At 44.5% G+C, this 27,781-nt stretch overlaps 1 protein-coding gene across 1 annotated transcript in view; it reads right to left on the bottom strand.

Annotated features, from left to right (window-relative positions):
• The window catches only part of LOC144820016 (polypeptide N-acetylgalactosaminyltransferase-like 6), a 607,986-nt gene that overhangs the window by 42,099 nt on the left and 538,106 nt on the right, over positions 1-27,781 (bottom strand). The window contains exon 5 of the mRNA XM_078677677.1: positions 10,510-10,731. Within this exon, the coding sequence (XP_078533803.1) occupies positions 10,510-10,731 (222 nt within the window). The remainder of the gene's footprint in view (positions 1-10,509; positions 10,732-27,781) is intronic.

The following is a 27,781-nucleotide window of genomic DNA, read 5'->3' as shown; positions in this document are numbered from 1 at the left end:
TCCTTTGTGAGTGAGCTCAGACAGAGCCTTTTTGGTGCACAAATGTGGGAGGTGACAGCATCTCCCTTTAATCATGTCAGAGATGGCCTATTCTGCCAACAACTGTGCTCCTTTTTCCCACTGTCTGGGAGCAAAACAGTAAAACCAAAGGCCAGCTACATCTAGTCATGTGACCCACTAAACCGGCTGCAGGCACCATATGCACCATATGGTTAAGGCAAGAAAATGACAACTTTCTAAAGGTAGCATTTTTAGAAATCTGACTTTACCATTAAAGATGACTATAAAATTATAATTCTTTACACATTAAACGCAATATTCCTACCTGCTCCCAATTGAACATCATCACCTAATGAATGTAATAAGTTAACCCAATGTTATCCTACGGGAGAAGTAGGCCTCGCATTAGTGAAAAACAAATGTAGGTGTTTTCCACTACCAGGACATGTAAAACGTGTAAGTACAAGTCCAAAGTTTTATAGACACTGCACCCTGCCCTCTGGGCTATTTACAACCTACCCTAGGGGTGACTTAATAGCTGTAATAAAAATGGAGGTTTGGGTCTGGCCTGCCAAGAGTTTTAACTTGCCAGATCGAAATGGCAGTATAAAACTGCACACAGAGGCTGCAGTGGCAGACCTGAAAGACGGTTAAAAGGCTACTTAAGCGAGTGGCACAATTTGTGCTGCAGGCCAACTAGTGGTATTTAATTTACAGGACTCTGGTACATGTAGCCCCACTTTACCAGGGACTTCCAAATAAATTAAATGTGCAAAGTGGGTGTAAGCCAAATTTGCCATGTTTAAAGGAGAGAGCACAAGCACTTTAGCACTGATTAGCAGTGATAAAGTGTGCAGAGTCCTAAAAGCCAACACAAACATGTTCAGAAAACAGGAGGTTGAAAGCACAAAGTTTGAGGATGACACTGCAGAAAGGTTCAAGACCAACATTTAGATATACTGCCTTGTGGGCAAACTTTAAGGATGTAATTCTAACATATATAAAACATGTGTCCCTATGTGGAAAAGGTACTTTTCATTACTTTGGGTTTCTGTAGATCATTTAAACTGTAGTCCAGCCAGAGGAGTGTGATGCAACTGGGAGCCATATATTTTTGTCGTATAGTGGGGTGATGGTAATACACAAATCATTAACTTCCTTCCAATGCATTTTCTGTGCTTTCTACTTTGGCTTTACTGGAGGAACGTTAAATGGAGAAATCAGGAGAAACCTGATTTACCAATTCAATGTTAGGGCCAGAACACATAAACTGTTGCAATGAATAGTAGTGTTACATGGCACATAGTCCTAGTACCACTGAAAATAGGCAGGGCCGGACTGGCTACCGGGCAGTTGTGTGTGCTGCTGAGCAGGGGGATGATTTCTCCGTGGTATGGGCGTATTTCGTTGATGGGGACCTGCGTGCGCTATGAAAAAATAAAAAGCAAAACTAATTTCGTTTTGCACACACAGGTCCCCATCAACGAAAGCATTCCCCTGCTCGGCAGCACACACAACTGCCCGGTAGCCAGTCCGGCCCTGAAAATAGGGTCTAGAAAAATGCAAATTAAATCTGGGGTTACCATGCAGAAAAGGCACATTTGCAAAACGCCCTCAGAAGGTTTTCAAGATGTAATGATTACAGTGAGTTATTTCTCAAAGATAGCTTTCTTTCTGACATTCCAACGTTACCTATAGATGAAAGGCCTAATGATTTCAGACAGATATTTCCGTTTTCATGGCTTACTACATACTACAGTTTTTGAAAGAGGACCTCAATATCTTTTTGAGAGCTCGTTATACCCCCTAGGCACTCTGCAAGCTCTTTATTCTGGTTAGCACCCTCATTCCTGTGGGCAAACAGAGGGAGCTTATCTGAGTCTTTAACTGTGTCTCTGATGTTACTGTTGGACCTGGTCCTTTTTCCAGGGTTGTTCCCAAATGTGTTGCCTTCCTCTTGTTTTTTCTGACCTGTTTTTGTTGGCATTAGGGCTCTGGGCACTTTACCTCTGCTAATCAGTGCTAAAGTGAGTGTGCTCTCTCCTTTAAACATGGTATGATTGGTCTACCCCTGTTGGGCCATTTTTATTTACATGTAAGTCACTTATACAGTGGTATACCATATACCAAGGGCATGTATATTAAATGCTACCAGCAGGCCTGCAGCGCTGCGTGCACCACAAACAGAAGTAGCATTTCAAACCTGTCTCCGGCCTCTTCTACTGCATGTGACGTTTACTGCCACAGTGACTTGGCAATTAAAGTCCAAATAGCGTGTGTTGAGCAGTTTACATACTGCCATTGTGGGGTTTGCCTTCCCCCAAAGAGGGAGCACAGTGTGAGAACATCCTAAAAAGGGGGTCCTGGGCTTCTCCCTGTTGCCATTCCCCACAGGGAAGGCATGCAGAGGGAGGTAGCGCTATTTTATCAGCCAATTCCAACCAAGCAGGCAGTGCAGGGCGGATCTACAAGCTGCCTTTCTCCCAGCTCGTTACAGAGACAACAATAAGGTGCCACGAATATCCGAGCCAGACTGCCCGCCCCCAGTAAACACTGAATTGTGGGGACCACAGGACCTGATCAGGCGGCTTGCTGATGTGTGTGCAGGACGACGCAGAGGGTCGTGAGGACCACCTCCACTATCCAGGTACTGTTCAATGGCTGAATAAGAGGCCCCCCCCGTAACTCTGCGTACCTTCACGGGTGACCCAGCTCCGTGTGCACATGACTGACAGAAGTCTGAGAGGCCCTTGGAGCTGCTGCAATATCAGGCTGCTTAGTGTTGGGAACGGCTGCCTTGGTAAATACTACAGGTATTTTATCTGCTTCCTTGCCCAGATTGTTTAGCGGCCTGCTCTCACCCCTTGGCATCACTCCATTCATTTTTGGTGTGCTTTCACCGTGATTGTACCCGAGCCGTCCCGGTATTTCCACACTGCACTCCTCGCAGTCAAAACCCCAGTGGGACCACACATGCCTGCAACTGATACCTGGCCTGTTTATCATGCAGGGGACCCAGTGAGGTCTCCACGCTGACTTCTGAAGTGCAGGTGCCTCCCCCTGATGAACTATACCTTGAGGCCCTTGCCTCTCTGCTGCAGCTGTGGGGTGGAGACCTCGATCAAGGCGCCCTCTTTTGGCTGATGCAAAGCCCTCACTGGGAAACACTGTAATGAATTTAATAGTTGCACCGGTGTCCCTGTGCCCTATGTTCTGGCATTACATACCTGCAGCATATGATAGGAGAGCAAAGGCGCTGCGACTTACATATTTATGGGGATAGTGGGTGATTCATGTATGCATTTCATGATCTGTTGCATCACCTGCCCTGAACGTATTGATATATGTCTTGTATGCCTTCACAGTATGCACAATAATGCTGTTTCATGATGTTTTGCAACATAACAGACCTTCTTTGATTGCACACATTGTGATGTTTTGACAATTGCCTAGTTGGTAAAGTGATTACTGATTTCTGGTGTTTCGGTCTATGGTTTGTGTATAATATATTTTATATATTTTTATATAATATTGTGTGGAGTCCTTTTTTGTGGTGTATATGTTGTGTCACTGGTGTGTGTGTGTTGTGCAAATGTTTTACACACAAATAAGCCTGACTGCTCGCCAAGCTACCAAAGGAGTGAGCAGGGGTTATCTTGGATGTGTAACTCCCTTACCCTGACTACAGTGGTGTTTTGTGCTTGGCTTAGGTGCAAACCCTAGGCAACCAGAAACGCCATTTCTAACAATTACTGCAATGCCTCCCAGAATTATAGTACAATTATCTTACAACATTCCGACACATAGTGTCTCTAAAGTTTCACCATTATTCTGCTTGCACTGTTACTATCCAAGAATTTTCCCTTCTTAGCATCACTTTGATTTTGTGAGTCTAGCTGCTACTGGCTACATAAATCATTTACAGAAACACCAGTTATAAACTATGTCACTTTAACCTCAAAATGAAAGAATATGGCGAGCAGTCACAATCAACCACCTTTTCTTTTGCTACTGAAACTAAGGTCTAACAGTCTTGATGTTTTTTCCCTAGTCATACATTATCAATACGGCTTAACCATTATATTTTGTAACATTTATGATTGTTCATCAGATTATTCCTGTATCTTTTTGCTTGAAACTGCCCTCCAATCAGAGACCTCATTCTTTCTTCCATACTTAGTAACTGCTGTCTTATGTTACTGATCCAGAACGTTGTTTTCCATCCAAATCACCTCCAACTATGCTGCACTGTCTGCCTGAATATGAATTTCAAGACATTTTTGCTGCACTGGAAAGTGTATCCATCCAGTAAATGGTATTCCAAAAATGCTTTCTTTTCTATGCTTCTCTTTCTGTTTACTATTTTTGCAGGAGCCTGAAGATTAGTCAAGAATGGAATTTAGGCCTAAACATCCAATTTGCAGATTTCATCCTTTGGGAAATACTGATGGCTCTTGAAAGGTCAATGGACCTTTGCCTTCATGGTAGAATGGAGCAAAAACAAAGACATAAGCTATTCATATATCATCAGCAATTAGATTATAACTGTTCAGTGAAAGATGAGAGGTTGATGATGTTTCAACATCTTTATTTATCTTAACCCCTCCCACGCTTATGACGGAACCGCTCCATCACGCCCCTCGGGTGGGCTGTGCTGGTGACGGAGTGTTTCCGTCATGGCCCTGCTCGCCGCACCTGCGCGGTGCTGATTTCGCGCCTGCGCGGCGCATTCTATTGAGCGGGCGGGGCCATGACGGAACCACTCCGTCACAAGCACAGCGCGCCCGAGGCGCGTGACGGAGCGGTTCCGTCATAAGATTCGGAGGGCCGCGTGGCCCCGCCTCCCCCTTAGCGCTGCGGCGGAATAGCCGCCCCAGCAAAGGGGTTAAAGGATTTGTATTGTTTTGTCTTCTTCATTCTGATTAGTCAATTTACAGAAATATCAATAAAAGATGGATCAGTGGCGGCATAAATCAGTACAAAGCGTTCCATAAATGAAATGTTTCACTAAGCTAGCTAAGGCAACCTAAGCTAGAACCATGAAGAGTTTTTTCAGAAAAGAGCAATATTCGGAATATAAATTGAACTACACATAGGATTCAGAATAAAAAATAAACTACTCTTAAAGAGTAATTCTGGAAACCCAGCTGAGTTTCCTACAGCTGCAAAGGCAATCATCAATAAAAGAATGATCAGAAAATAGAATCATTGATCAGAAATAGAAAATAGAAGCATTGATCACAAATAGATACAGAAAGAATAAAGTCACCTTTAGCATTAGCAGTTGACAACAAAAGTAAAAGACCAACTCTCCAGAAGAGTCGCAAGACAGGGGAAAAGAATCTGGATCTGAGTCTTTTGTTAACTAGCTGGGAACAATCATTAATATAAAATCACATAATAATGCATTACACTTATTAGATTTTATCTCCTCTCATACAATGGAAACCGCTCCTCCAATGGTGTTGTCAGCTTCCGATGCTTCTTCTCCTGATTCCCACTATAAACATTGAGCCATTCTAGTGAAAAACATTGGGGCATATTACCAAGCAATAGCGATAATTATCGCTATTGCTTGGTTAGAGACAAAATGTTACCGCTGAGCTGCGGCGATTTTCATCGCAGATTAACCTTGGTATTACCAAGGTTTATCGCAAATGCGATAAAAAACGGCCGCAATGCATGAATATCGCTGAAAAGTCAGCGATATTCATGCATTACCGAGCTAATGCTCTTAGCCATGTTATCCACCTCCCATTGGATAACATGGCTAAGAACTGCTCAGGGCAGGTGTTAGCTTTTGGAGATATTCGCGCTTAGCGCGAATATCTCCAAAAGTTGGTAATAGGAGATAGCGATGTTAGCGACTGTTTCCAGTCGCTAACATCTTGGCACGCCCACTTTGCATGTCATTAGTGATAAATATCACTGACATGCAAAGTGGGGCCCAAGATGGTTGCTATCTCCTACCAGCTGTCGCTAACTGGTGTTAGCGATAGCTAGCTAATAGGGAGATAATTTTATCTCCGCTTTCTTGGCTTTTAAAGCCAAAAAAGCGGAGATAAACCCCCTTGATAATATGCCCCATTGTTTCAGGACTTTGATACATGGAGGAAAGTGCTAATGAGAACATCCTTACCTAGGCTAAAAGATGCTCTCTATGCCCATTGTGAATACAAAGCAAGTCGGATATGATGAGCGTAAACTAGCAATAATATTCTATGAAGCTTTCATAAAAAATATATCTAATTCATTATTTATTCAAACAGTTACATCAAAGCTCATTGTATTAGGTAGGTGATCTAATGCGGTCTAATTAAGTAGGTGATCTAATGCGGTGTGATGAGGCTAAGGAAACATCAGCTTAAAGTCAGCACATTCTTAAGCAAGTTGCAAAATGTTCTAAATAAACTTCTATTAAGCAGTGAGCAAGAATAAAAAGAAAAAGGCTTTTAGAGTAGTTAAAGAGTCACATTTAAGAAGGATTGTCTATTACAAAATGTTTATACATAACTTCGTATAAACTTTAATAAACACTCTTTCCTCTAAATATATGAGAGAATAATATATTATTAGCAGTATTAATACAGATTCTTTCACGTTTATGCAGGAAGCACTTTTTTCTATGTGTCATTTTCTATGTGAAAACATTTCTGCAGCAGTTTAAATGCATTCTAAAGTGCAATTCTAACATGGTCTGTAAGTCGAATTTCCATTTAAGAAGTAATTTCCTCCACTTTTCATAGTAGGATTCAGCTTTCCTGGGGCTTCAATAGGATGGTGTCTTATTACACCTGGGAATCAACTTCACTTAAGGTGTTGGCAGCAAGGATGACAGCAAATCTTGGGTTCTTATGCTTGACACAGGGCTCCCACTTGCCTCAGCCAGCACTGGTGCCACAGCAGTCTCAAAGTTTTGAGCACAGAGCCGAGTACCACAACAAATAATCATTTGGCGGAGTGCATGACAATGGTTGAAGAAAAGGATGTCAAATTAAGGTTCGTCTTACACTTGCCATCTTTGGTTAGAGAAGCATATATGAGAATAAACCAATGACAGAGAAAAATAAAATTGAATATGTTTCACTATGGTTTAGTAGGTCTATCTAACATTAATGACTAGACGCTGCTTAGCTATGTCACAAGGCCATCAGTGAGAGGATTCATTCTGCAAAATGGTGAGGCATGGGACTGCAGCTGACAGGAACAATGCTGCAATAGGACAACATGCATGATATATGTTGACAAATCTTCCTAAAAGCACCTGATTCTGCACAACTATCTCACCGAGCAGCATAATTAGACTACCTACAGCCCTCTTTCTAAGTACACTGTGATAAGACATCTCTCAGTCTTTCAAGGCGACTGAATTTAAATATGTAATACCATAATTTGTAGTAAAGGTCATATCTGAGTAAGTTGTGCCACCACTACTTGCCGCTGTTAACACGTCTCTTATGTATGATTCCATTGAGGATGCCCTTTAGATTAATACTCTCCCTCCTGAAGAAGCAAATTGTGGGCCTGATGATTTTACAAAATATCAGATCGCCTATCTGACATTCCTAGGGAAGATCATCAAGAACCTGATGAGAACCATCTACCTGATAACATTGAATAAAACACTCTTCTTCATATTTTAGAACACAATGGAGTATACCGACAATGGCAAGAATTCAAGTGGTTGATTGCACTTAACAAATCGAAAATAATGGTCCCCTCTTCCTCCCAGTACTGTGTGTTCCTTTCCATTGCCTTCAATACTGTTGAGCATTAAACCCTACTTGAAACTCTCATGTTCTGTATGGGTTTTGACAACATAGTTATGCAATGGATCGAGACATACATACATAACAGAACCCAACAGATCCAGATGAGTTCATCCAGATCCAAGCACATATTTTCTTTCTCTGGTATCTATCAGGTTCCATTCTCCTACCAGGGGTCTACAATCTATACATGGAGCACCTGAGACAAGAGCCCCTACTAGCTGACGAGGGTAACAGAATCTCCCTAAAACGAGGGAATACCTTATACAAAAAATAATTGTCTGGTAGAACCAGTGTTCCAGTGACAGACAGTTAGATAAAAATCCATGTCTTCGAAATGTCGTAACTTTTTGTGAAATTCACATAACGTGAAATATGCTGTCCATGCCCTGGATTCATTGGTTAACTGCCTTTTGACAGCTGTACACCTGCAGTTCTCAAATAGAGGCTTTAATCAAAGTAATATTGCCATTTTGAACTGAGGCAAGTACATAAGACATGGGCCAAATATTCCTTTGGGAAAGAACAAAAATGACAAGAGTTATCTTTAAGTATATGTTTCCATCTTTGGGTCACTACCCCAACATCAAAGAGGTCCATCCGTAATCTTAATAACTTGAGCTTGCAGTTGCTCACCGGAGGTAGAATCAAATATGGTTGGGGCTAAATCTTGGTATAGGTTGCTACTACATGTTGATCATCAGCTTTTATTTCCTTCCTTTTATCTTCCTGTATTGACAACATTTTTACCGCCTTTCCTAAATGGAATTTATAGGCTTCATATGATATATTCTGATCCCATGACTGGCTTATTTGCAGGTCTTCCAGTAACTTCCACACGGCATCCTGCCAGGGTGATGACTCCAACAAATCTTTGCCCAGGTGGAATTTGATGCTCCCACCTCCAGCTTTCTTTAGTTTAAACTAAAATTTCAACAAGTTGGCCTGCCAATGTTTATTCTGTAAAACAGAATTCAAACCTGATCTGTGATTCTCTTGTACAATTTGTGAGTCTTAATATTTGGCAAAAGAGTCTTGATTTCTCTTATTTAACCAGTCCCCAAATGTTTCTGGGAATATTTGAGGGTTTGTAAGCTAATTATGACAAAAATGTAACTTTTATGACCGGCAGTAATGGTAATAGCGAGGGGTCTGTAATATGGTTTGCAATTTTGCAGAGGTCAGCCACTAACCCTGTGGCTCGGTTTTGCAGAGCTTCCAGATGAATGGCTTATGTTCCAGAGGCCTGGATCTTAATGCTTATAACTTATATCAATTGGCCTTATCAATTGTGTGCTCCCCTAATTTCCAGGACCAGGGAAACCGCTGAACCTTGTGAGGGTGACAATTTTGGTTTTTCCAGGATTTATTTCTAATCCATTTATCTTGCAGTAAGAAGACAGGTTATTGAGAGAGTTTGGAAGCTCAACTTCAGAAACGTCCAACAATACTGTATCATCAGCATATTGCATGATGTGCAGTAGTTGGCCATTACATGTTGGAGGGCATGTTTTGGGATTTTCCAGAGCTGGCTCGATGGCTGCAGTGAGTATATTGACAAGGTTGCCAGAACGCAACCTTGTTTCAGTCCTTTATTTCTGAGGACTCTTTTAACAGGGGGCTATCCCTAATAAATTAATTTGGATGCAATTGTTGGAATATAGCGCTATGATGCAGTTTAATATTGTTGATGGAAGACCCCAATTACTCAGCTTTTGCCACAGCTTGTCACTCTCAATGCTATCAAAGGCTTTTTTATAATCAATAAAACATTCATGTAAAGCTCAGTGGTTAACCAGGATTTTACGTACCAGAACGGCAGGTATCATAATCAGCTGCGGCTGCTGAAGGTAAAAGTGGTGGGGGGGATTTTGTGAGATGACCAAGAGAGAAAATTAATGATTTATTCAATTTTCCCTTGTGTTTGTCTCTCGAACCCCCCCCCCCCCCACCCAGCCCCACGGATCTTACCAGCAGCGGCCGCGACTGATCATAATGTTGTCTAAGGTTCCCACATTTTTACGGAACCTGGTCTGAGTCCAGGGTATTATATTCACTCGGTTGGCCTATTTCTGTAGCTCTTGTAGAATCAGTGAGGTAAACATTTGGCATCCACATCGAGCAGGGCTATAAATCTCTAACTCTCAGGGTCATCCCTGCTTCCTTTTTTGTATACAGGTACACCCCTTGCCACAATGAAGGGATCGGGCTGGTTAGAATGTTATCAAACACACTGCAGGTTTGCATTACTCCAAAGTTGTAAGTTGTCTTTAAAAATTGCAGTGGGAAGGCCATGTGGCCCTGGGGTTCCGCTGCTTCTCCCTTGGCATTTATTCTCTCCAAGATAAATTGAGTGATTCCAATGATACTCAAGGATGCTCCTGAATGCATTGGATTGCTCCATGTGGGGCTGCTTTAAAAGGAGCAGAAACTGGTTCTGGGTTACATCAGTGGAGCTATACAGCCTAGCAACATAAGATATCAAAGTTCGACCCTGGATACGTGGTCTGCATATTTCTGTCATTAATGAGCAGACCAGGCAACCCTCCAAATGATACACACTCCCCTAGCTCTACAGTCGATACCGGGAAACAAAACACATTTTTATAGATATGAATTTTATTTTTTACGGACCGAATAATGTTGAAAATTTAGGAGAAAAATGCCTTGTGCATCAGTTTTTGTAATGAATTAGAAGGGCACTTTTGGGGTTATCTTTAAGCATATGTATGTTGCTTACCTCTCCCCATGCTGCAGGTGGCGGTTCCACTGGAGGGTAATATTTTGGTACGTCCCAAGCCACCTCGGTCATGTACCACTTAAAGTCTCTGCACTTGAGGTGTTTGCGCAGGTCCTTTTGAGCCGAGATGTCACCCGTGGAGAGATGCCGATATTCAGGCCTCCTCTGGTAAATGTACTCCGCATACTCATCCATCCACGTCTCTGCCACGCGCTTAAGGTTCTGCACACAAAATAAGAGAGCTGTTAGTACATTATGATCCGGCAGAGTTGAAGATTGTGTCGTTGGGACAGGGAGACAAGAGACATCTTTGGCACATTTGTACATTTTGTCTTCTTAACAAGTAAATGCCTCGAGCAGTCTCATCCTGACGATTGATGACTGCATTTACTTTATTACAGGGAAGACGCATTGGAATGTAATCGCTGAAAGAAGATCAATTAAATACACATTAATCAGCAGCTTTGCTGTTACCCAGGGAAAAACAGAGAGGAGCGGTGCAATAAACGCCCTCTGCAGGGATAGGTTCGATTTTAATGTGGGTCTTGGGGCCACAGTACAGAAATGTAATCTGGTGCCTATTCATTTTACACCAACTGACGTGCAAAAATGTGTTGAAGACATGCTTTTGCACTACCTGGCCAATTAACCGCCACTGCAAAGGGGCCTGAAAACAGGAAAAATATTGATTTCTGTTTCCTAATACTGTGTTTCTATGTCACACAGCGGCGTATACATTTGAGAAGCTTGCACTGCCGTAGCATCATTGGGGCAGATTTATGATAACTGGCGCATCCCCAGGGATGCGCCAGTTATTTTGCGCCGCTGCTCCGCCACCCATGGTGCGCCGCATTTACAATGCGGCGCACCATGGGGCAAAAACGGTACAGATGCGTGACGCATCTGTGCCGTAAAGGTGGCGCATTGCTGGAGTTGCATCGCAAGCGCGACACAGCTCCAGCAAGGCTCGGGAGTGCCCCATCTTTACAATGCTGCGTCAAGACCTACGCCTGCTTCAAGCAGGCGCAGGGTTTTGACGCAGCATTGGCCTGAAAGTGACTGAGTGAAATCTTATAGATTTCACTCAGCCACTTTTGCGAGGCGCACCTACCCCGGAACGACCGCCCTGCGCCGGAACGCCCACAGGTGGCGCAGGGCTTTACAACGGGACGCATCTGGCTCGATGCGTCACGTTGTAAATGGGTTGTAGGGATGCGCCACGTTTATGCCGCAGTTGCGTGACGCAAACGTGGCGCATTCCCAACTTAAATCTGCCCCATTGTTTTTAATGCGCTGGCAGCGCAAGCCTCTCAGTCATATCTATGAGTACACACATTGCCACTTTGCGTGGCTTTGTGCAGGGTTATAGATATGGAATAAGACAGAGCAGTGCAATTCGCTGCCTTGCCTTAGTCCCTGTTAAGGAGGTGTTCCATGGGCATTGACAAGGGGTTTCCCACACAACAAACATGGATTTTGACGCTGCCCCAGATTTACCTAATCATGTAAACCTGGGGCAGCACCAAAACCTTGCGCCTGCCTAAAGCAGGCATAACGAGGAGAAATATTTTTATTTTTCATTTTTTACTCTTTTCATGTGTGCTGTATTTCGCAGCACAAATAAAAATAGGAAAACGCCTCTCTGTTTTTTTTTGGGGCAGGAAGGTGATCCTTCCTGCACAAAAACAATCCTGCCTGCAGCGGTTGCACCCTTGCACTAAGGTGCAAGGGTGTCTACGTTGGCGCTGGGCAGCAATTTGTGCACCAGCGCATGGGGAAAGAACAGGAATGCTTTGTATTTCATAAATACCATGCATTACTGCACTTTCATATTGACGTAGGGCAGCGCAGCAAAAAGACTTGCGGCACTGTCCTATGCCAATTCCTTGTAACTGAGGCCCTAGATTTTGTTATGCTACATATTCCAAAGGAAACACCGCAATTATGTATTTTTTTTCAAAGTGAAAATCAGAAATCATACTGCAGCCACCGCACCCAATGGCTCCAGCCCCCAGCATATCTTGAAAAATGGACTACCCTCACGACAACAACACCTCCAGGATCATGAAGCACATTCACTTTGTGTCCCCTCGATTCCCTGACCTCACCACATTTTCAACAGAGTCACCACCTCCATCGGACCCGAACTCTGCTGCACCACCAAGTGCTCCAACGAGTCTGCAACATTTCTCAGAAGAACTTGATGCATGCAGAGCTCAACCCCCTGCTGAAGAAACCTTCTGCCGACCCGACGGACCTCAAGAACTACAGACCCATCTCTCTGCTCCCCTTCCCAGCCAAAGTCATTGAGAAAGTCATTAGTGCTCAACTGTCAAATTTTGTCAAAACAAACAACATCCTGGACCTCTCCGAATCAGGCTTCAGAAGTAACCACAGCACTGAGATTGATCTCCTTGCTGCTACAGATGACAACCGCACCCGCCTCGACTGAGGCAAGACTGCAGCCCTCATCATCCTGGACCTCTCAGCTGCTTTCAACACCGTCTTCCACCACACCCTCTGCGCAAGGCTCTATGGTGTCGGCATCCACAACAAAGCCCTAGAATTGATCTGCTCTTTCCTCACTGGCCAAACCAAACACAGAGAGACAGACTTCCACTGTTCAAATCAGAACACACAGAGATCAGCTGTGGTGTGCCTCAGAAATCCTCCCTTTGCCCCATTTTCTTCAACATCTACATGGCCCGCTTGCAGCCATTGTCAGAAGCCACGGACTCAACATCGTCTCCTACGTCGGAGACCCCAAGCTGGTTCTCTTCCTCACAGACGAAACCACAGCCGCAAGAGCAACTTCCATGACGGGATGAAGGATGAAAGATATATGCCTCAAGCTTAACTAAGACAAGACCGAAGTCCTCATCCTTGCTCCTCCCCCTCCTACTGGGATGACTCTTGGTGGCCAGAGCGCACGGACCACGCACCAAACCTCAACGTCATCCTGGACGCCTCGCTCTCAATTAACCACCAAATCAATGCAAGCTCATTCTCCTGCTTCCAGACGCTCCACCTCCCTTGTAACGTATTTAAGAGGATCCCCACGGAGTCCAAGAAAGTGTTCACCCATGAACTCGTTAGCAGCAGACTTGACTGCAGCAATGCACTCGACACCTGCACCACCCAGAAACTCCCAAAAAACTGCAGACCATCTAGAACACCCCTGCCAGACTCATCCTGAACATCCCATGCCACAACCAAATCAGCGGCCGCCTGAGAGACCTTTACTGGCTACCAGTCAACACAATAATCACTTTTAAGCTTCACACATATAACTGCAAAGCCATCCACAATGCTGGACCTGCATATCTCAACCACCACCTCTCCTTCTAATCTCCCACAAGACATCTTCGCTCTGCCCAAGTGGCCCAGGCAACCATCCCACGGATCAGCAAGACCATGGCTGGAGGAAGATCCTTCTCTTACCTCGCTGTGAAGACCTGGAACTTCCTGCCGCTGCACCTCAGGCAATCTCCATCACTGCCGCAATTCTGAAAGAACCTCAAGACCTAGCTCTTTGACTGAACCTCAGTCCTGGCCCCCTTGAACCCAGTACCTTGAGACCCTCACAGATGAGTAGCCACACTTTATAAGACTCTGATTGATTGATTCATATCATAGGTGTGTTTATGGGATCTTGATATTTTGTTCTTATGTAACATAATTCATACAGTAAATATTCCCCAACAAAGCTATGATCATAATAAAGAATAATTGCCCCCAATTTAATGAATAATGCAGAAAAAAAATATTCTATGTCTAGAACAGTTCACAAACTAATATTTGTATTATTGGTAAAAAAAATAGACTTGCGAATGTGAAGCAAGAGGGAGGGAGCATATTTAGAACTTTGGGACCTGGGGTTCTATAGGGCTTTCTGGCATCTAGTTACCCAAAGAGGCCTGGTTTCCCAATAATGTAATTGTCTCTATGAAGAGCAAATGGGAGCTTCTCTGAAATCACTAGAGAATCTTCTCTCACAATATGCGGGTGCAACATGATGGAGTTTAAATGGGATTCTGCAGTATAGAGGAGTATACTTTTAAGTTCATGGCCATAGGGTAACCACCACTTCAGTCAATACAAAGAGGAGGGACTAGGATAGGACAATATTTTACGGGGTCCAGTGTACTCGTCCTATAGACTCGTGGCACAAAGGGATGTACAAAAGTTCCCCGGGAAGAGTGACGGAGAGAGGTGTGTGTGCTAGTAAGTGGGGGGAATCCCCTTGTTGGAACTAGAACCCTCACACACCCAGCAAGCTAGGTGTCATGCTTCATCATATGCGCTCTGCTCCTCGTCAGACTGGCGCTGCAATGTCTGACGGGCTCCCGAAACCGGGGCTCTTTATCGGAGATCTTCTGTTCCCGCCATATGGTGCATGCGTGTGAGAGGGCCTGGGGAGTGTGGTCGTGACGTGAATTTTAAATTAAAAAAGGTGAGTCAGTCCACATATTAAATTTATTCTCGTAGTAGACTCCCTTGGTTAAAAACAAAGGATGGTGGTGTGGGAGGGGAGAGACAATTACCCTGACACTATTAGAGTGAATTGGACTACTACCCTCAATTATCGGTCAACATGTTTCTTGCCTGATGGCAATTCTTCAGGACCTAATGGAATCGTACCACACTGTGAAAATTGTAGTGAAAACTATATACATATATACACAAAAGTGAAGGGTCAAAAACTTGCAGGCAGGTATACGACCGTATTTAGTCAGTAATACCAGGAAGCAGGCCAGTCGGTCCTGCTGCAGTGTGAATGCCCTAAACAGGATCCCTGATGGACCTCTCAGTCTGCTCCCGTGGGACCGGCTGGGGAGGTATGGTACCTTCGGCGGCAGAAGTCCGGGCCGATTCACCTACCCCACGAGCAGCGTCTGGAAATTGACCACTTCAGGCCTACAAACAAAGTCAATCTCCTATGTACCTAAAAAAGTGATGGGGTCTTTGAGGTAGTTTTGACAATAAAGGAAGCCCAGAGCCAAAGCCTGGTGGGCATTTATTAGAAAGGTATTGTGCTTTTGTGCATAGTGTCAAAACTCATGTAACTGGATTAAAAAGTCAGTTTTTGTCACAAGTAGATAAGGATACGACTTCCACTGCTTTCGGTCGGATGTATGACATTACAACGCATGCTTTTACATCGCATGCCTTTTCAACGCAAGTATTACAACGCAGTCCATTACAACGCATAGTGCTTTGGGGTGCTGGATAGTGAATAGTTTAATTTACTATTCCAACTCCAGTCCCCGTGGACACTAGGGAAGGTTATTGGATAGTAAATTAACCTATTCCCTATCCTAGAGCGCCCCCCAGAGCAATGCGTTGTAATAGTTTGCGTTGTAATGGTTGCGTTGTAAAGGCTCTGCGATGTAAAAGTTGCGTTGTAAAGGTTGTTTACCCTTTCGGTCCATTACTGAAGATCAGTTTTCTAATGTATTAAAATAATTTCCTCTGGAGTAACATAATTCTGACTACATCCTTTTACATTTGGCTAGGCATATATATATATTTACCTTTGGCCTTATGTACTCATGTGATGCAATGATACCAATGAGATTTGGTGCATTATAAGTTATAAAAGGTGCATTTATTGTGAGTTTTTGGAATATATGTGTGTCCATATTAATGTTGCTCCTTTTCAGAGACTCCTAGATTGTTGATATTAATCTACTATAGGCTTAGATTGTAAGGTGGTGCTCTAAAATGCATTTAATACACGCATTCTCCAGGAATTAGTGACAATGAATCATATATGTGTTCAATGCTTTTTTTATAAATTGTGACCAGTGTAGTTTTTGGTAAATAATATATGTATTATTTTTTTGTGCCACATATAAGAGTTTAGTATAATTGATTGGATTGTATGTAGGTTGTCGAATTAATATGCATTTAAATTAACTGTTAAGTTAGCATTATTGTGTGCCTTACGCTTACAGTCAAGACATTTAATACTAACGAGAAAGTTTTTCTGCATGTTTTTCTCCTATACAGGTGCAGACTAAAGGAATTCATTAGCTAGCAAAAAGCACATTATTTTTCAGAGATTGTGAGGTGAGGAAGAACTGACAAGGTGAAATAATTTCAATGAAGAACTCGGGAGTGTTACCAGTTGGTAATATCAGACAAAGGGGCATATGTATCAAGCCCTTTTCCCGTTTGCAAACGTATTCTCAGAATCGGCCCCTTTGCGAATGGGAAAAGGCCTTTTGGGATGTATCATCCCAAAAGGGCATCGAAAAATAGGGAATCGCAAAAGTTGTGATTCCCTATTTTGTGATTACATTTAAGGAATCGCAAATTGCGATTCCTTAAATGCAATGCAGGAAGCACCCAAGTTGTGTGATTTTGGCATAAGAAATCGCAAATTACCACCAACTTGAAGTTGGTGGTAATTTGTGATTTCTTTAAAAAATTCACTTTTTTGCATTTTTCAAAGTACCATGTGCCGCACATACATGCCCTAAGGGCATGTATGTGTGCCATATATAAACACATACATATTTCAGGGGTGCAACAGAGTATCCTTTTGGCACCCTTGCACCCTTAAATTTGCATTCGCAATTTGCTCGTACCTAATGGGTACTCGCAAATTGTGAATGTCTTCTCATTCATATTCCTTAATTGCGAATTGCAATTTGCAATCCGCAATTAAGGAATTTTAAGGAATCGTACTTAATATTGTAATTCCTACATACATTCCATTTCGCGAGTCCTTAATAGCGATTCACAAAAAATCGCTATTAAGGACTCGCAAAACAGATTTGTCATGCAAATGCCCCAAAAAGAGGAATCCAAGGCCTCCTTGGAAGCGGAGACTGGAATATGGGTGTAGTGTTCAAGGCACCAAGTTCTTTCTTGGGAACTGGAAAAGTCCTATGATGTGTATGAGGTCATATTTCTTGAATGTTCCTTGTGCATTAAAATTAGTGTCACCATCCTGGGTTTAGTCAGAATCCCTTTAGACTTGGAGAGTTAGAGACCTCTCTTGTCATCTCTGATTGTGTGGCTTCCTGCTATACATGACTCCTTACCTATAGAACTTCTTCGGAGGTTCTGTTGCTGACACCTTTTTTGCTTACTTGATTCAATAGGTTTTACTCTATCTTTCGTTTAGGGTAGGGTTTAAAAGATGTTGTGAATTTTATCAATGTAAGGGGAGAAGGATCGAAACCATTTGTCTTGTCATCAAATCCTTTTCCTTATTTTTTACATAGCTGCCACAGAAATTCTTATATGCTCCTTACTGTTGAGGACCAATATTGTACTCAACTTTGGTAATCCTGTACTTATAGTTTGTTCTTGAGATTGATTTATATTAGTCTGATGTTGAGTTTGTAATAAACCTTTTAAATTCAAGTTACTGACTCAGGCTTTTTATTGTGTGATCCTACTGGTCACACTGTACTTTAAGATTTAAATATGTTGCTATCTCTTTTTCCTTTCAAACCACTAAAATGGTCTATTGACGAGAGCAAATTGGAAGAAATGGGCCAGAGCTTCCTTGCTGGTGAATAAAAGAGATGTTTATTTGAAGTTAATCACAATGAAGCTTACCTCATGTACTATTTTGTGATATGCACATAATACATGCTAGTCCATATGGTAAAGCATAGATTATTTTACATTTGATTGTTTCATCTTATCTAGAACAACTATTTTAGAGGAGATGAATTTCCATATAGAGCTACGCAGCTACAACTAGCAATGTAAATAATAATGCACTTAAGGAACTCTCTACCCACACATTTGCAGACTTGCTTTTCTTCCTCACATCAGCTAATGTACTCTGGGGACTAACAATCAGTTTCTCTAAAGCATCAGAGCTAATAAGTTAGCGAGCGAATGAAGAATTCTAAACTATTTTCACATTAAAGGTTCCCCATTCATACAGATAAAGGCTCCTTTAAACAGCTACATAGCAGCCAAAAGCATGTAAATACTCTCTGTTAGATCTGGGGGTCTCTAGTTGGCAATGGTTATCACTTTTGTCCAAATAGGGACCCTTACTTCTAAGTCAGGATAAGGGGATTACACTCCTTAATAACCCTTGCTCACCCCCTTGGTAGCTTGGCACGAGCGGACAGGCTTATCTTAGAGGCAGTGTGTTCAGCATTTGTGAATATACACAGTAATACAGTGATAATACTACAGATGGACACAACACAGGTTTTATAAAAATAAGTATTCTTTATATAGACTTAACACAAGACCACAAACGACAAAAATCCAAAATACTACACTTAAGATTACTTAAAAGGTGATTAAAGTCTCTTAGTTCAAGTTGTTGGCAAATGCGATAAAGTTCTCAACAAAGTACCTGGATGTGTAACGCAAAGTGAACAAAAGGCTCGCAAAAGGGGAGATGGGTCGGTTCCGTTACCCGGGGGAACGGTTTCCTCCTTCCTCAATGCTTGCGCAGAGTAGGGGACTCGTCGTGAGCCTTACCGGTGCGGAGGTGATGCGTAGATTCTCGGCCTGCGGGCCCGTTGCGGTGAGCAAGATGGCGCCTTGATGCGATGCGATGATCCGGTTGCCATACGAGAAGATGGCGCCCTTGATGCGGTGATGCGATGACAATGCAATGACGCGCTGCCAGCCTTGCAACGACTCTGTACTTTGGAGCCGCGGCAGGCCCTGCGACACGCTTCTCCTGTGATGCGATGGCGACTCTCTCGATGACGTCACGCTTTTCCGGCGATGCGACAGCAGGCAGCTTCTATGAACACACGCTTCCAGGGAGATGCAGTGAAGGCTCGCTTCTCTGGCGTTGTGATGATTTCAGCTGCGGTCGAGACACGCTTCTTCTCGATGCGTCGTGCTTCCAGCTCCCAGTGGCACGCAAGTGTCTGGAGTCAGAATTCCCAGCAAGGAAATTCAGGAGGGAGCTGGAGGTGAAGTCTTTTGTCCCTGAGACTTCAGCAGTAGGCAAGCACAGTTCAAGCCCTTGGAGAACATTTTGTAGATGAAAGTCCTTACAAAGTTCCTTCTCCTTTCCCTTGGGAATGAAGAAACCACTTCAGGCCAACCCAGCAAACAGCACACTGGCAGAGGGGCAGTCCAAACTCCTGTAGCTTCCTTGGTTCTTCTCCTTGGCAGAAAGGTTTCTTGTTCCAGAAGTGATCTAATTTCTTGGGATCAGAGTCCCAATATTTATACCCAAAATCCTTTGTTCTCTGAAGGCAGAGAGGCCTCTGCCAAGTTCAAACCAGTTCCTGAGCACTTTGTTTACATGACTCTCTTCTTCCTTTCACAGTGCAGGCCAGAGACATCAGACAAGCCACAGGGGGTGGAACCAGCATTGTAGAGGGAAGGCCCAGCCCTATTCAGGTCCCAGGTGAAACTCCTCCCTCCCATCTAGATGCAGATCTCTCTATTCACCACTGGGTTGCCCCAGCCTGCCTCCTGTAATTCCCCAGCCCTGTCACACACAAACTCAGACAAGGAATACACAACCCAGCAGAGGCAGGCTCAAATGGTTAGGCAAGGAAATGCCTGCCTTCTAAAAGTGGTATTTGCAAACACAGAATATTAAAATAAACTTTACTAAAAGATGTATTTTACTATTCTGAGTTCAGGCATACTAAATTCGAATTTCTACCGTTCTCCCTGAGTCAGTTAGGATTATAAGAATGTAATAATCTAACTGTCCATTCTGACCTATTGAGAACAGGTAGCCTTCAATAGTGAAAAACGAAAATGGTTATAATTCACTAATAGAACATGCTACACACATCAGAGCATGTCCTACCTTATACTTACAATGCACCCTGTCCTTGGACCTACCATAGGGGTGTCTAATATGAAGCAAAGGGAAGGTTTAGGGACTGGCAAGTGTGTGCACTTGGCCAAGTCGACATGGCAGTGCTAGACGGCACACAGGCCTTGCAATGCAGGCCTGAGACACATTTTACAAGCTGCTTCTGTGGGTGGCACAACCAGTGCTGCTAGCCCACCAGCAGCATTTGATTTTCAAGCCCTGGGCACACATGGTGCATTGTACTAGGGGCTGACAGATAAATCAAATAACCCAATCCAATTAGTATATCAATTTAACATAGGGAGCACTTGCACTGTGGCACTGATGAGCAGTGGCACAGTACCCAAAACATAAATCCAGCAAAAACATATCAAAACAGAGGAGGCAATCCATAAAAAATGGAAGGGAGACTCACGCCAATGATGTCAGGTCTAACACTCTTCATTTGTCCGATGGCATCCCATATCACAGACACAGAGAAAATTAAATGCCGTTACCTTCAGATTGGGATGACTAGTTCCCCTCTGTGGCCTTGATGTAGATGTGGGACTAGCAGTTCTATCATACAGTAATGAATGTGTTCCTTTTTATATGGATATTGTATGCTACTAAAAGCATTGTTACTTATAAAAATAGAGCAGTGTCTTAATAGACAATATGAAATGAGGCACACATGGAAAGTAAAGCACCTATAAGAAGATATTTGATATTGAATACTATGTAGCCCAATCAGTGATTCAATCAATCAATAAATCAGGCGTTTGTTAAGCGCGACTACTCACCTGTAAGGGTCTCAATACGCTGGGGGGGGGGTTAGCAGGCTCCAGTCCACCAAGGCGAGCGTCTGTCGAAGAGCCAGGTTTTGAGGTTTCCTGCGAAGATGGGGAGCGATGTTGTCTGTCTGAGGTGGTGCGGCAGGACGTTCCAGGCTCGGGCCACCAGGAAGGAGAACGAGCGGCCTCCCGATCTGGTCTTTCTGGTGTGGGGTACCACAGCGTAGGAGAGCTGGGCAGATTGTAGGGTCTTCTGGGGTGCGTGGAATTTGAGTTGGCTGTTCAGGTATGCTGGTCCAGTGTCGTGGAGGGCCTTGTGGGCTTGGATGAGCATCTTGAAGGTGACTCTAGCTTCGATGGGGAGCCAGTGGAGTTTGCGCAGGTGCTGGGAGATGTGGCAGTGTCTTGGCAGGTCGAGGACCAGTCTTGCGGCGGTGTTCTGGATGTTCTGTAGCTTGCGGGTGAGGTGTTTGTTCATTCCGGCGTAGAGTGCGTTGCCGTAGTCGAGTCTGCTGGTGACCAGGGCGTGAGTGAAGGTCTTTCTGTGTTCGAGGGGGATCCATTTGAAGGTCTTACATAGGAGGCAGAGGGTGTAGAAGCAGGAGGACGAGGCGGAGTTGATCTGGCGGTCCATTTTGATGTGATTACCCACTGCACCTTGGAAGGTCAAAGAAATATCAAAGCAACTGAATAAAATTAAGAAGAATTGGAGCTGAGAGAACTGTTCTTGACATCAGATGTCACTGACAGCAGTCTATCTTTCAGAAATCCTACCTTCATCGATGATCCTTGGTTGCAAGTGACTTGGGTGAGCATCTTGAAGGTGACTCTAGCTTCGATGGGGAGCCAGTGGAGTGTGTGCAGGTGCTGGGAGATGTGGCAGTGTCTTGGCAGGTGGAGGACCAGTCTTGCAGCGGTCTTCTGGATGTTCTGTAGCTTGCGGGTGAGGCGTTTGTTCATTCCGGCATAGAGTACGTTGCCATAGTCGAGTCTGCTGGTGACCAGGGCGTGAGTGGCAGTATTTCTCTGTTCGAGGGGGATCCATTTGAAGGTCTTACGTAGCAGTCAGAGGGTGTAGAAGCAGGAGGACGAGACAGAGTTGATCTGGCGGTCCATTTTGATGTGATTACTCACTGCACCTTGGAAGGTCAAAGAATTAATATAGCAACTGAATAAAATTAAGAAGAATTGGAGCTGAGAGAGCTGTACTTGACATCAGATGTCACTGGCAGCAGTCCATCTTTCAGAAATCCTATCTTCATCGATGATCCTTGGGTGCAAGTGACTCTGCAGACATTCATAGACATTTGATGATCACAAGGTCAAATTTATAGCAACCTCGCTTACAGCATAGACAAGTGAGTTCAGGCTCTTGTATGCAATGCAAAACTCCATAGGCTGGCTGGGATTTTTAGTCAGTTCAAGGTCAGCATTCAGATGTTCTTCAGGCTAGCAGAATTTCTCAGGGGAACAGGCTTAGTCCTAACTAGAATTAGGCAGCATGAGGGCTCCTCACTCTGCAATGCAGCTCCAGAGTTTCATATAAGCCCTTGACAAAACAATTGTACAAGGTTCAGATTCCCAAATTAGGGCAGTTGAGCATATGCCCAAAGCAAGACAGTTGAGCATATGACCACTAATACTCAGCCATGACCCGCTCCATTGGAATTGTAAGATCCACGGGAAAATAGATGATTTCAACTTTCAACCAGACATTCTGGCTGCTAAAGGCAGCTGAAATATATGTGTGGAAGTTTACACCAAAATGATATATCACAAGGATATTAAGACTGGGAATTTCAGTTTTCCATGATGATGCCTTATTGGACCCCTATTTTAAACAACTTGTATTGCCATTTGATAAAAAGGGACATTTTAATGTTATGTCATATTGTATGATCTCTCTTCACAGCATATGTAAAAGACATATCAGCTGGGAAGCAAACAGTCATGAATAGCAACCTTTCAGTCTCCCCCCTCCTTCATGGATGTCCCCAGAGCCCAGATGTTACTTATATGGATATCAAAGGGGGTTCCTTGTATGTGAATATTTCCCCACCTGCATGATATGACTGTGGATATCTGTGAGGTGGTGTTTATGTATATCACACTTCAGAGTTAGTCTAAAAGGATGGCAACAATTCTAGTGCGTACTGAGGCATCGCTTCCAGTGTTGAGGGGCTGGGGTGTGTCAGGGAGTCTACTAACGCTACGCAAGCCCTGGTTGTGTCGGGGATCCTTGCCTGCATCTAGCTTTGCAAAGCAGATTTATGCTCTAGGAGCCTGTCCATCTCTCAAGCTCTTGCCTCCAGATCACCACCAAAAGGTTAAGTCCTGGGATTTGCTTGCGGTTTTAGGTTTCACTGTGTGAGGGAACCAAATTAGCAAACAATGCTCTGATGTATATGAGAACTCTCTGTCTATGACCTAAGCTAGTACTCCCATGATTTCCCCCCAGTAGTTTCCGAGATCCAGGCAACTACAGAACAATTAACCTGGACTGCAAACTCTACGCAAAAGTACTAGCCAATAGACTAAACAAAATATTACCCCAGCTGATCGGAAACACGCAAGTAGGGTACATGAAATCTCGCATGTCGCATGACAACACCAGACTCCTATGCCAAGTCATGGAACACTCCTCAAACTCACTCCGCCCGGCCGTCGCTATAACACTCGACGCCGAAAAGGCGTTTGACAGGGTTTCCTGGAACTTCCTTGAGAAGTGCTTGCAAGCGTACGATGTAGGGGACGAGTAAACGAAGAAAGTCATGGCGTTATACAAAAAGCCAATAGCGAAAATAGCCATAAACGGCGGGTCATCAACCCCCTTCGAACTAGAGTGAGGGACGAGACAGGGATGCCCACTATCCCTGCTACTGTTTCTACTAGCATTAGAACCTCTGATCAAAGACACCCTAGCAAACAGAGACATTACAGGGATAACAATAAACAACACAACAGCCAAGATCGCCGCCTATGCAGACGATCTACTTATATTAACAAGCAGCCCAGCCCACTCCATACCAGCACTCATGAGCACAATCGAAACATATGCCAAACAAACGCAATAAGGACAAATTGGAGTGTATGCCACTCAACATACACACAACCAAGGAAGTAATAGGTAGCGCAGGACTAGCTTGGCAACCAAAGGCTGTCAAAAACCTGGGCATCCAATTTAAAAGAAGCCTAAGAGGCACACTAGAACTGAACGAAATGCTCACGCTGAGAAAGATAAAAGAACTACTAGACACGTGGTCACCCAAGTTCATCACATGATGGGGTCGAATAGACACCATCAAAATGATGGTAACACCTATAATCAACTACCTAGCAGACATGCTTCCCCTGCCCCTGACAGAAGACTTCCACAAGAAAATAGACCTAATGATCAAAAAATGTATATGGAGAGGGAAAAAAGCTAGAATAGGCCTCCGCAAGCTGAGGCTGGTAAAAAAAACTGGGCAGGCTCAACCTTGCTGATCTGAAAACGTTCCAACTAGCGTTCAAGCCATACAAGGGATGCACTGGTTGCTCCCTAGACAAAAATACACGCCAACATGGCTAGCCATAGAGGAAGCCATGCTGAACAACACCGTGCCACTCACACTACTAACATCGAACAAACAAGCACTCAACAACAACCCGATCCTAAAGTTCACGAAACAGGCGCTACTGAAGATAGACCGCAACCTAGAAATCAGCATCAAAAACTCGCAGTGGGAGAAACTCTGGTCTAACCACAAGATTAAATACAGACGGAAAACATTAGACATGAGTACATGGAAGAAGCAAGGAATTCAGTTCCCAGCACAACTAGAAACGGAAGGAACGCCATACACCTTTAACATCCTGAAAAAAAACACAACCTACCAGATATACAACTCTATGATTTCATAGCTATCTAAACAACCTTAACAAAATCACAGAACAGGAACTACAAACACTGTGGGCTTCCCCATCTAAGAATATGATATCCCCAGTATTAGCACTGACCAAATTCTGGCTATTTCACCAAGCTTATTGGACACCAGCTCGCGTGTCCTCTATAGGTCTAAAGGACAACGACACCTGCTGGAACTGCGGAATAGAGAGAGGGGACCTAGAACACCTCATCTTCAGTTGCACACAAGTCAAACATTTCTGGAAACAGTTCAAGTTCAAGTTCATGCATTTATAAAGCGCACTACTCACCCAGAGGGTCTCAAGGCGCTGGAGGGAGGGGTTTACTGTTTATCGAATAGCCATGTTTTCAGTTATTTTCTGAAGGAGATGTGATTCTGAGTAAGGCGGAGGTGGGTGGGGAGTGAGTTCCAGGTCTTGGCAGCCAGGAAGGAGAAGGATCTGCCACCCATGGTGGTTTTTCGGATGCGCGGGACTGCGGCGAGGGCTTGATTGGATGATCTTAGTTGGCGGATGGGATTGTAGAAGGACAGTCGGGTGTTGAGGCATTCGGGTCCTAGCTTATAGAGGGCCTTGTGTGCGTGGGTAAGAAGGCGAAAGGTAATTCTTTTGTTGACGGGAAGCCAGTGGAGGTTTTTTAAGTGTCTCGCTGATGCGTTTTGGATGCGCTGGAGCTTTTTTTGCAATTTTGTTGTAATTCCGGCGTAGAGTGTGTTGCCATAGTCCAGTTGACTCGTGACCAGTGCATGGGTAACAGTCTTTCTTATTTCGAGGGGGATCCAGCGGAAGATCTTTTTGAGAATGCGGAGGACGTTGAAACAGGAGGACGATACGGCGTTGACTTGTCTGGACATTGAGAGGGAGGAGTCTAGAATGAAGCCAAGGTTACGTGCATGGTCTGTGGGTGTGGGCGTAGATCCCAAAGCGGAAGGCCACCAGGAGTCGTCCCAAGCTGAGGGGGAGGATCCTAGGATGAGCACCTCCGTTTTGTCAGAGTTGAGTTTTAAGCGGCTCTGTTTCATCCATTCGGCTATTGCTTTCATACCTTCGTGAAGGTTGTTTTTGGCGGTGTTGGGGTCTTTGGTGAGGGAAAGGATTAGCTGGGTGTCGTCGGCGTAGGAGATGATGTTGAGATTGTGTTGACGTGCGATGGAGGCGAGGGGACTCATGTAGACGTTGAAGAGGGTGGGACTGAGTGAGGAGCCTTGAGGTACGCCGCAGATGACTTCGGTGGGCTCTGAGTAGAAAGGGGGGAGTCGGACTCTCTGGGTTCTCCCGGCTAGGAACGAGATGATCCAGTCCAAGGCTTTTCCTTGTATGCCGATGTTGTTGAGGCGTTGTATGAGGCTGTTGTGACAGACCGTGTCGAAGGCGGCGGAGAGGTCGAGTAGAATGAGGGCCACTGTTTCACCGTTGTCCAGGAGTGTTCGGATGTCGTCGGTCGCCGCAATGAGGGCGGTTTCGGTGCTGTGTTTGGCTCGAAAGCCGTTCTGTGAGGGGTCTAGGGAGTTGTTGGATTCGAGGAAGGCTGCGAGTTGGCTATTGACGGCTTTCTCAATGACTTTGGCCGGGAAAGGGAGGAGGGAAATGGGTCGGTAGTTTTTCAGTTCTGAGGGGTCTGCTGTTGGTTTTTTCAGAAGGGCGCTGAGTTCGGCGTGTTTCCATATTTCTGGAAAGGTGGCGGAGTTGAAGGAGCAGTTGATGACATCGCGGAGTTGGGGAGCGATGATGGAGTCAGCTTTGTTGAAGATGTAGTGGGGACAGGGGTCGGAAGGTGAGCCAGAGTGGATTGAGTTCATGAGGCGAATGGTGTCTTCAATGGTGATAGGGTTCCAGGAGTTGAGGTAGTTAGTTGGAGGGGTGGGATCTGAAGGGGGTGGGGTGAGTTGGTCATTGGGAGTAATCTTGAAGCTGTTGTGGATGTCGGCAATTTTGTTGTAGAAGAAGGAGGATAGCGCATCGCAGAGGTCTTGGGAGTTAGTGATGTCGTTGGATGCTGCGGGGGGGTTGGTGAATTCTTTGACGATGTTGAAGAGTTCCTTGCTGTTATGAGAATTGTTGTCGAGACGGTCCTTTAATGCTGATTTCTTGGCGGATCGAATCAGTTGGTGGTGTTTGTGGGTTGCTGTCTTGAGGGAGGCCATGTTGCCTGAGGTTAGTTCTTTTCTCCAATTCTTCTCCAGGGTGCGGCATGTCTTCTTGGATTTTTTAAGGTCGTCATTGAACCAGGGAGCTTTTTTGCTGGATGATTTCGACTGGTGTTTTTTCAGGGGTGCTAGTTCGTCCGCACTGTGGGTAATCCAATGCCTGAGGTTGGTGGCCGCTAGGTCTGGGTCCGTTGCTAGGGTGGGAGTGTTTTGGCTGAGTGATGTGAGGAGTTGGTCGGTGGTGATTTTGTTCCATTTTCTTCGGGGAATGGGTTGTGGACGGTTGTGGGTCAGGGTTGTTTTGTAGCTGAAGTGAACACAGCTGTGATCCGTCCAGTGGAGAGCTGTAGTGTGATCGAAGGAGATGTGCTTGCTGGAGGTGAAGATAGGGTCGAGCGTGTGTCCGGCTATGTGAGTGGAGGTGTCAACAAGTTGTTTGAGTCCGAGATTGGACAGGTTGTCCAGAAGGGTGGTGGTGTTGTTGTCGAGAATGTTGTCAAGGTGGTAGTTGAGGTCTCCTAGAAGAATGTAGTTCTCGGAGGCGAGGGCGTGCGGGCTGACGAAGTCTGTGATGTCGTCGCTGAATTGAGATCGGGTGCCTGGGGGCCTGTAAATGAGGGTTCCTCTAAGTGTGGTCCTGGGGTCGGTGTGGATCTGAAAGTGGAGGT

The sequence above is a fragment of the Lissotriton helveticus genome, chromosome 2_1 (assembly GCF_964261635.1).
Source record: "Lissotriton helveticus chromosome 2_1, aLisHel1.1, whole genome shotgun sequence".
Taxonomy (NCBI): domain Eukaryota; kingdom Metazoa; phylum Chordata; class Amphibia; order Caudata; family Salamandridae; genus Lissotriton; species Lissotriton helveticus.
Note: the sequence above shows the minus strand (reverse complement) of the source record. Positions and strands in the feature narration are given on the sequence as shown.